The sequence below is a fragment of the Carcharodon carcharias genome, chromosome 2 (genome assembly GCF_017639515.1).
Source record: "Carcharodon carcharias isolate sCarCar2 chromosome 2, sCarCar2.pri, whole genome shotgun sequence".
Lineage (NCBI taxonomy): Eukaryota > Metazoa > Chordata > Chondrichthyes > Lamniformes > Lamnidae > Carcharodon > Carcharodon carcharias.
Genome location: NC_054468.1, coordinates 225,731,376 through 225,741,232, shown reverse-complemented (window position 1 = coordinate 225,741,232; position 9,857 = coordinate 225,731,376). Strand labels below are relative to the sequence as shown.

Below are 9,857 nucleotides of genomic sequence, written 5' to 3'. Positions count from 1 at the left end.
TGTAATCTCCTCCGATTACTCAACTCTCTGAGATGTCTGTTCTCACCTAATTCTGGCCTCTTGAGCATCCCTGATTTTAATTGCTTTACCATTGGTGGCCGTGCGTTCTGTTGCTTGGACCCTAAGATCTGGAGTTTCTTCCCACACCACTCCATATTTCTACCTCACTTTTCTCTATTAAGACACTTATCTACATCTTTGACTAAGCTTTTGGTCATCTGACCTAATATCGTCTTACATGGCACAGTGCCACACATTGTTTTTTAATGCTCCTGTGAAGTGCCTTGGGACATTTTATTACATTAGAAGTGCTATATAAATATCAGTTGTTGTATCCTTGGAGGTAAAGTTTGCAATGGAGAGGATTTTGGAATTCCAATTGAGATGGGGAAAGACAATAAAGTCAAAAATTCCAGTTGATGAAGAAGGTCTAAATAAGAGGTGCTGATGCTTCTAAATAAGGCATAAAACGAATAAGAAATTTCATATTTATTTTTGATTGCTGCAAACTTTAATCGCATTGCATTGAAATAATTTAAGAAAAGCCAGTTGATCCCGATGTCAGTATTGAAATTAGTTAAGAATCTTATTCTGTTTTGCACCAAAATATTTCAATAAAAGTTAGATTGCAAACATATAAATTGCGCTTTTACACTATACCCCAGGAACTAAAATTTTACATGATCAGTTTTGTCAATTAACAGCAATAATTGTGCAGATCAAGTCTCCACGAACAGACATTTACAAGCACCTCTGATATTCTTTCAAGACCTTTGAGATAAACCACTGGAACTTGCAGCACACACATGTAGGCACACACACTTACACGATCATATACGCATGCATACGCACGCACACGTGTACAGAATTAACTGAGATGACAAACTCTACATGAGGCCTTTTAACTGTTAAAACCATGATTACTGGAAAAATAATTGACTTTATGCACCAAACAGGGAAAGCATTTGTGAATGAGTTGCTCTAATCCTGTCTTTACCAAGATCCATCTGTAATGATGGCCTTAAATCTCCCCACCATGACAGATTGACCCTTCTACATGGCCCTTTCCAAGCTGAGAACTGATCTGCGCCATTACCTGCCCTGCCCACTGCAATCTTCCTATAATAACACATTGCATGGCTACTGATACCTTCTACAATATATTTGCCATGGGCTGCCTCGTTTTGGCACTTTGGGGATCAAATTGCTTTTCGTGTTGATGTGTGAAATGAGGCTATTGTGAACCAGCAGCATGACATTGAAATCAAGAAGATAGAGCATGGTGTAATATGGACTTCTATGAATCACTACCGGTGAAGATCAGTTTAATCAACATCTGGGACTTTGTTCCCTCCTCCACAATATCTTTCCCTTTCCATGAATAAACCCACCAGGTTTAGTGAGACATGTTGCCCTGCCACACCTATTATTGTTGTAAATGATTTAGTCGCAGAAAATGGTTCATCTTCAAGGACTAAGAACATGCTGGAAGAATTTGTGTTTTTCAAAGACACTGAACCATGAAAATTGAACCAAGGGCTCTTGTGGCTGCTGTTCCTGCAAAAGACAGCATTTTACATAAAAAAAGGAATTAAACTTTTTTTTAAGAAGCTGGGAGATCCCTTTTCCCTGGTGGACGGTTTACAAAAGGGTCAAATGGTTGGTTGATGGCTTCGAAAACAAAACCACGCCTTGAAAACTGGGTTTTAAAAAAAATAATCTGGTGAATTTTTTGCTGAGAGGGCTTGGGACAAGACAACAAAGGTTCCTCAAAGAAAAAACCCAGTCCAGAACAGGAAGTGCTCCAAAATCGCTCTAAGTTCAGAAACTGCAAGGTCTTCTCAAAGTACACCTGAAAAGTAGTGCAAGAACCATCGATTGTTCCCAGGCCAGTGCCAAGAGACTGACTGTGTAATGCGAACACCATTTCAAAGACACCACCATTTATCCTTTTCCCTTGAACCATTGATTTATAACCTTTTGGCAGGATTCCAAGTCCCAGTTCTTGGGTATTTGCCTATTCCCCTGCAATTTTTTTTTCCATTAATCATTTATCTAATTCTCTTTTGAAGTTTACTATTGAACCTGTACTCACCACTCTATCAGGCAGTTCATTCAGAATTCTAACCACTTGCTGCCAAAAAAATTTGCTTTATGACAACCCTGATTCTTCTGTGCTCTTCGCTGAGCACTCTTTCAATCATCGGAAACAGTTTCTCTTTATTTACTCTATCAAAACCTTTCATGGTTTTAAACAACTCTATCAAATGTCCTCTTAGCCTTCTCTGCTCTAAGGAGAATGACCCCAACTTCCTCAGACTATCCAAGTAACTGTAATTCCTCACCCCAAGAATCACTAACAAATCTCCTCTGCATCCCCTCCAAAGCCTTCAAGTTTTGAAGAGAGTGCAAGTGTAGAATTCACAATTCAATTCACTTTTCTCCACTCAGAGGGTGGTGAATCTTTGGGATTCCCTACCCCAGATGGCTGTGGAGGCTCAGTCATTGATAGGGTAGATACTGGGAGGATGTTTCCACTAGGGGGAGAGACTAGGAGCAGGGGGCATAGTTGAAGACTTAGAGATCTACACTTTAAGACAGAGGTGAGGAGAATTATTTTCTCTCAGAGGGTCATTAGTCTATGGAATTATCTTCTCCAGAGAGCATTGGAGGCTGGGTCATTGAGATTATGCAAGGCTGAGTTAGATAGATTTTGGATAGACAAGGGAGTCAAGGAAATGGAGTATCAAAATAAGGGAGTCCTCCTAAAACTATAAAGGCACTAGTTAGACCACACCTAGAATACTGTGAACAGTTTTGACCCCCTTATCTAAGGAAAGATGTACTGGCAACTGGAGGCAGTTCAGAGAAGGTTCACTAGGTTGATCCCAGGTATGGAGGGATTTTCTTACCCACCCCGGGTATGGAGGGATTTTCTTATGAGGAGAGGTCAAGTAGGTTGTGCCTGTACTCATTGGAGATTAGAAGAATGAGAGGCAACCTTACTGAAACATCTAAGATTCTTAGGGGGCTTAACAGGGTAGATGCTGAGAGGTTGTTTCCCTTTGTGAGAGAGTCTAGGACCAGAGGACATAATCTCAGAGTAAGAGGTCGCCCATTTAAGACAGAGATGAGGAGGAGTTTCTTTCCTCAGAGGGTAGTGAATCTGTGGAATTCTTTACCGCAGAGGGCTGTAGAGGCTGGGTCATTAAGTATATTCAAAGCTGAGATAGGCAGATTTTTAATCAGTCGGGGAATCAAGGGTAATGGGAAAAAGGCAGGAAAGTGGAATTGAATGGAAGAGCAGACTCGATGGGCCGAATGGCCTACTTCTGCTCCTACGTCTTGCGGTCTTATGGGGAGCAGATGGCAAAGTGGAATTGAGAGCACAACCAGATGAGCCATGATCTTATTGGAATGGCGGAGCAGGCTCAAAGGGATGAATGGCTCCTAAGTTCTATGTTCCTATTGCGTATATTCAAGGCAGAGATCAATAGATTCCTAGATATTAAAGGTATCAAGCAATATAGGGGTAGTGCGGAAAAGTGGCGATGAGGTAGATGGTTACCATGACCTAGTTGAATGGCAGAGCAAGGTTCAGGGGCCAAATGACATTCTCTTCCTCCTATTTCCTGTGTTCCAGGGTTTGTCAACATTCAAGATTAGATCAGACAGGTGGATAACAGAAAAAGGCTTCAAGGAATGTGGGAACAGGAAGGGGAGATGTGATTTGGACTATTTGCTCATATGAAAGATAAATGCCAACACCAGCGGATTGGGCAGAATGGCCTGATTTCAGCCTGCATAGGGACAGTTAGAGATCCCACAGCCCAGATGTTAACAAGTCCAATGCCTGGGCCCCCTTCCAAATGTTGGGTTTCTTACTGAACACCAGAAAAGGGCTATTTTTACAGATTGACTATAGGATCCTCTTGGATTTTGGAAGATTTGACCATCCAATATTCTGGCATCTGGACTGGTTGGGAGGGTTTCCTGGCCCCGTCATGGCAGGACTCACTGCGCGGGATTTTGACTTTCAGCGGGACCGGAAAATTCCGGCAGTAGGCGGGGCCGGAAAATCCCTGCCAAGGATTTTGATTCCCTTGAAAGGGAATTCCTTGAGGTATTAAGTCGCTTGGGAACAGGATCCTCTGAGTCTATGGCCAGCTGAGAATCAAATGGCGAGGTTGCTGTGGGAAAGAACTCATGATGGTTTACAACACAAAAACAGAAACAGAAGCATCCACCCTCACGCCTTCTCCTCCCTCCCAGAAACATGATAGGGTCCCCCTTGTCCTCACTTATCACCCCACCAGCCTCCGCATTCAAAGGATCATCCTCCGCCATTTCCGCCAACTCCAGCATGATGCCACCACCAAACACATCATCCCTTCACCCTCCTGGTGGCATTCCGCAGGGATCGTTCCCTCCGGGACACCCTGGTCCACTCCTCCATCACCCCCTATACCTCAACCCCCACCCATGGCACCTACCCATGCGATCGCAGAAGATGCAACACCTGTCCCTTCCCCTCTCCTCACCGTCCAAGGGCCCAAACACTCCTTTCAAGTGAAGCAGCATTTCACTTGCACTTCCCTCAACTTAGTCTGCTGCATTTGTTGCTCCCAATGCAGTTTCCTCTACATTGGAGAGACCAAACGCAGACTGGATGACCGCTTTGCAGAACACCTTCGGTCTGTCCGCAAGCATTACCTAGAGCTCCCTGTCGCTTGCCATTTCAACACTCCACCCTGCTGTCTTGCCCACATGTCTATCCTTGGCCTGCTGAATTGTTCCAATGAAGCTCAACGCAAACTGGAGGAACTGCACCTCATCTTCCGACTAGGCACTCTACAGCCTTCTGGACTGAATATTGAGTTCAACAATTTTAGATCATGAACTCTCTCCTCCATCCCCACTCCCTTTCTGTTTCTTCCCCCTCCTTTTTGTTTTTTCCAATAATTTATATAGATTTTTCTTTTCCTACTTATTTCCATTATTTTTAAATGTATTTCCACCCATTGTTTATTTCTACCTGTTAGTATTCCCCCACCCCCACTAGAGCTGTCTGTACCTTATCTGTCCTGTCTTCTACTCTTAATTAGCACATCCCTTTAGATAATATCACTACCTTCAACACCTCTTTGTTCTTTTGTCTGTGACAGCTTTTGGTTATCACCACCTATTACTGGCTGCTTGTCCCAACATCCACCCATCCCCCCCCCCCCCAAACCAGCTTATATTTCACCCCTTTCCTATTTTTATTTAGTTCTGTTGAAGGGTCATGAGGACTCGAAACATCGACTGTGCTCTCCTCCGCCGATGCTTTCAGACCTACTGAGTTTTTCCAGGTATCTCTGTTTCTGTTTTTGTTTCTGTTTTTGTTTTGGATTTCCAGCATCCGCAGTTTTTTTGCTTTTATCATGATGGTTTATGTTACTGAGATCAAAGTCCTTCTGAATTGATAAGGAGGTTTTGGTAGTTTGCCCCTTGATTCTGTTAAAAATTAAAAGCGTTGCTAAGTGCCTGCTGACTCTGTAATGATTAATGTTTCTGAGCAATGTCACAATCATGGGGTTCCTCCAATTTTGTTGATTTGGTTTTCATTTAAAAGATTATCATGGGGTTCCTGGTAATCATTAGCTGCCCACCAGTCACAGATTTGCTCATGGTACCAAACCCTGGAGTTTACAACACCAGGACCTGGCGACACAGAGGACACTGGCCCTAACTTCAGTTAAGGGTCAGCAAGGTAGCCAGTGTTATTGAGGAGGACGCCGAGCACATTTACAGCGAGAACTCCAAACACCGTGATGATACCGAGGAAAACCGGAGCGATAGCCCTGGCGACCTCTTTCACGCCGCCAATCACCACTTGCGCCATGGCTTGACCAGGAGCCAGGAACTTGTAGGAGATGAATTGGAAGATTCCCACAGCCGCCTCATAGCCGAACGGTCGCAATGGGGAACTTCCTGTGTTTCCGGGATTAATTATTTTATTCTGAATCAACCCTTCCACTTCCTCTAAGACTTGCATTTCATCGTTTATGCTTGTCCCCCTGCATTTGTCAAACAACTTGTCCACTCGCAGTTTCTTCTGCAGCTTTCTCACAGTCACACGCACTGTGTTTTTTTCTGGAATCATCGATTTCATGAATGCAATGGAAAAGTCTCTATTGTATGTTAGCACATCCTGCCCCTCTGTACCCACATTGTCATTTAGACAGGGATCGTTATTCTGATCCTGTGGGAAAGTGCAGCAAAGAGCTGTCCAGACCAGCCCAGGCACCGAGACCCTGTTCTTCATTTTGATTCCTGTGGGATTGGCAGCGCCCGTCACCAGATACGTGGACCGGCCGGACTTGTGGCATATCCGTCCCAACTTCTGGACAATGGATTCTGCCTCTTGGTACCAGTTGACATTGGCTGCATTCATCTCAGGCACTGCATTAGTGAGGGTACAAGTGGCTGTGGCACTCTCCTTCTCATTTAGCGCAAATGGGTAGAGATGGCCCCTGTCATAGCCCGAGTCCTGGTAATCATCATCCACAGCCTGCTTGTCACTGGGAAATGTACTACTCCTTTTCATTGAAGCTGCAGCGTTTTGATCATCGATCTGTAATCAAAGTAGATAAAAAGTGTTAGGAAAACTAAAACTTTACATTGTGTTCATTAAAATCTGATCTCCCAGTAATCAACACAGCTGGGCAGGCAGCAAATTTAATAGATCAGCCATGATCTCATAGAATGGCGGAACAGGCTGGAGGGGCTGAACGGCCTACTCGTGTTCATATGCCCTTATGTTCAAGAGCCACAGGCTCATTGCACACATTGTCAACATGCCGTTTCTATTCGTTCTAGGGCTATGGGCAAGGAGGTATTCATTGTCCATCCCAAGTTGCCCTTAATAGATGGTGTAGCTACATCTCGAGCAATTGCTGTTCCAACTGAAGGGCTCAGTAGGTCACTCCAGAGTGGGCAAAGCATAGTCTTAATGAGATTCACTCTATCACATGTCACTTCCTTGAAGGACATTAGTGAACTTGATGGGTTTTTTTGTTATAAAATCCCAGCTCTCCTTGTGTCGTGTTCATTCTCAGGATGTGCCTTTTGTAAACTTTGTCTCATTTGCTGCCAGTGCAAATTGGGATTTTAACCCAATCCTCATTCATAATTTCTGCTCCAAATTCCTGGATAATCATGCCCGGTTCCCAATGTGTCTATTTGCCAGGCAAAGCTCTGTCCCAAGAGTGCAAATCATCAAATAATCCCTTTGAGACTGTCCATTCGGTTGAGGCCACGTCTCAGGGCGACTTTGGTTTTGGGATACAATTCAAGAGCATTCCTCAAACCCACGACCTCTCCCATCTAGAAGGACAAGGGCAGCAGACACATGGGAACGCCACCACCTGGAAGCTCCCCGCCAAGCTACACACCGTCCTGACTTGGAAATATATCGCCGTTCCTTCACTGTGGCTGGGTCAAAATCCTGGAAGTCCCTTTCTAACAGCACAGTGGGTGTAACTACACCACATGGACTGCAGTGGTTCAGGAAGGCGGCTCAGCACCACCTTCTCAAGGGTGATTGGGGTTGGACAATAAAGGCAGCAACACCCACATCCCATAAACAATGAAAGAAACGTCATACTATAAGTTTAGTGTCAGTACAAAATGGTCTAAGCTACACTTGGAGATTTGAATCCAGACTCTGTTTCTGAACTTTCAACAAAGGGTACTGAGATGAGACTCCCTGATGTACTCTCACACCACTCCAGTTCCATACAGGTGGACAACTCCTCCCCTAACCCACATTGCAAAGCATAGGAGCTCACAGGAGTGTTATCAGACAATAGTTTGACACCAAGCCACATAAGGACATGTTCGACCACATGGTCAAAAGCCTGGTCCAGGGGTATTAAGGGGCATCTTAAAGGAGGAGGGAGCTGGAGAGGTTTAGGGGAGGGAGGTATGGAACTGGAGCTTAGGACCTATGGCAAGGAAATTTACAGCACCACCCCCCACCCCCCACCGCACCGGGGCCGGCGAGCCATTGAAATGTCCATTCCCATCGGCGGGAACGGGACGATCCTGCCGGCCTGAGGGGCTGGAAAACTCCGGCCCATGCAGCCGAAGGTGCGACCGCCAACGGAGGGCGTGAAGAAAGTGGGGAATAGGCAAAGGTACATGGCAAGCCTTACTCCTAATACAGGATCAGGGATATCATTCCCTCCGAGAAGCGCTCCCAGGGAGATCCAGAACTCGGTTGAGGAGTCACATTGTACTCGAAATGTTAACTCGGGTTCCCTCTCCCCGCAGATTCTGCCAGAGCTGCTGAGTTTTTTCCTGCACTTCTGTTTTTTTTAAAAAAAATTACAAACCTCCCTGCTATACATTTCGCACTTATTGTTGTCCAGCCAGAGAGCTGGAATGGTTCACAGGAACGTACAAGGGCTTGGCTTGCCTGCAAACTTGGATCCGAGTCAGAAACTGTGGTTAATTTCTGGCTGGGGGCTGGGAAAGAGCCTCAAACTTTTACGTCCTCATGTTTTACCTTGTTAGGTGTCAGGTCAGCTGAAAGGACAAAACAAAAACAGAATTACCTGGAAAAACTCAGCAGGTCTGGCAGCATCGGCGGAGAAGAAAAGAGTTGACGTTTCGAGTCCTCATGACCCTTCTCCGCCGATGCTGCCAGACCTGCTGAGTTTTTCCAGGTAATTCTGTTTTTGTTTTGGATTTCCAGCATCCGCAGTTTTTTTGTTTTTACAGCTGAAAGGACAGTTCATCTCTCGAACGGAGGAGGTGTACACAAGATCTCTTTACCTGCGGTTCATAGAACCAGGGGCTGGGTCTGTAACCCGGACTCTCGCCCATGCTGCAGGGGTACCTGTAAGCGGAATAGACCGGGATCCGCAGCTCGGTGTTGTACAGGGTGGCAAAGTGGGAGTGGTTCCTGTATATCTGGCAGATCCTGACCCGGCTTCTCGCGGGGAACCCCTGTGGCGGCACTTTGCCCTGAAAGAACCAGGTGCATGCGTCGAAATTCCGGACCGCTTCCCCCCGCACCGCCCCGGGGTCGAGGGCTGTGAAGAGCAGGAAGAAGAGCGAGCTCCCTCTCCCCATTGCCCCCATCCCGCGGAGTGAGCTTCCTCTCCCGGCTGAACAGCGGGTCAGTCCCCTGCTCGATTGACTGCCGCTGCCCTCTGTTCCGGTTCCACTGGGGGCAGCGAATAAAGACTCCACTTCCTTTAAGTTTATTTTTGCAAGTTCCCGTAATCCACGAGGATTGGAGAACTGTTGACGCACATCCCTTTCCCCTCAACACCACCACCACCACCACCAACACCCCCCCACCACCCCTCCATACCCTGATGGTAAAATCCTCTCGCCACTCTCTGAACCCACACTGAACAACAATCTCCACATTTACCCCCCGTACTGGAGCCAGGCTACTCCCTTTCCCACTCACAACCCCTCTCAGGAACATTCCTATATAGGCTTCAGGGAGTTGGACAGTCTGCAGCAGGCACCTCAAAGTATTGGAGAAGTGCCACCAACAGGGAGGTGGCAACAAAGACAATCCGACAGCAGTGTCCCCTCCCCAAGTCAATGGGCTATAACTTCCTCGGAGTGGCAATCAGCGTAAGGAACTTCCAGCCGGTGGTGTTCCCATGTATCTGCTGCCATTGTCCTTCTAGGTGGTAGAGTTCGTGGGTTTGGAAGGTGCTGTTTAAGGAGCCTTGGTGAGTTCCTGCATCTTGTAGATGGTACACATGCTGCAGCGACTGTGCATCAGTGGTGGTGGAAGTGAATGTTTGTGGATGTGATGCCAATCAAGTGGGCTGCTTTGTCCTGGACGG

The 9,857-nt window shown here is 46.1% G+C and overlaps 1 protein-coding gene across 2 annotated transcripts; it reads right to left on the bottom strand.

The window, feature by feature from the left end:
* Positions 1-5,306: 5,306 nt before the first annotated feature.
* LOC121274121 (endonuclease domain-containing 1 protein-like) lies at positions 5,307-9,203 on the bottom strand. 2 transcript variants are annotated; one of them, XM_041181299.1, is made up of 2 exons: positions 8,821-9,203; positions 5,307-6,616 (listed from the first exon to the last, which is right to left on the bottom strand). In XM_041181299.1, exons 1-2 carry the CDS (start codon positions 9,127-9,129, stop codon positions 5,738-5,740), a joined length of 1,188 nt encoding a protein of 395 aa, XP_041037233.1. In that variant the 5' UTR covers positions 9,130-9,203; the 3' UTR covers positions 5,307-5,737. The 2 variants fall into 2 exon arrangements, with proteins under 2 accessions (XP_041037233.1, XP_041037237.1); XM_041181303.1 differs by having other exon boundaries at positions 8,885-9,174.
* Between the last annotated feature and the right edge of the window lie 654 nt (positions 9,204-9,857).

What these genes read in the sequence shown, in the direction of transcription:
- LOC121274121 (XM_041181299.1), bottom strand. Translation starts at nt 9,129, where the DNA reads ATGGGGGCAATGGGGAGAGGGAGCTCGCTCTTCTTCCTGCTCTTCACA. An exon ending in CCTGGTTCTATGAACCGCAG is followed by an intron (nt 6,617 to 8,820) that starts GTAAAGAGATCT and finishes CTTTGATTACAG; the next exon opens with ATCGATGATCAAAACGCTGC.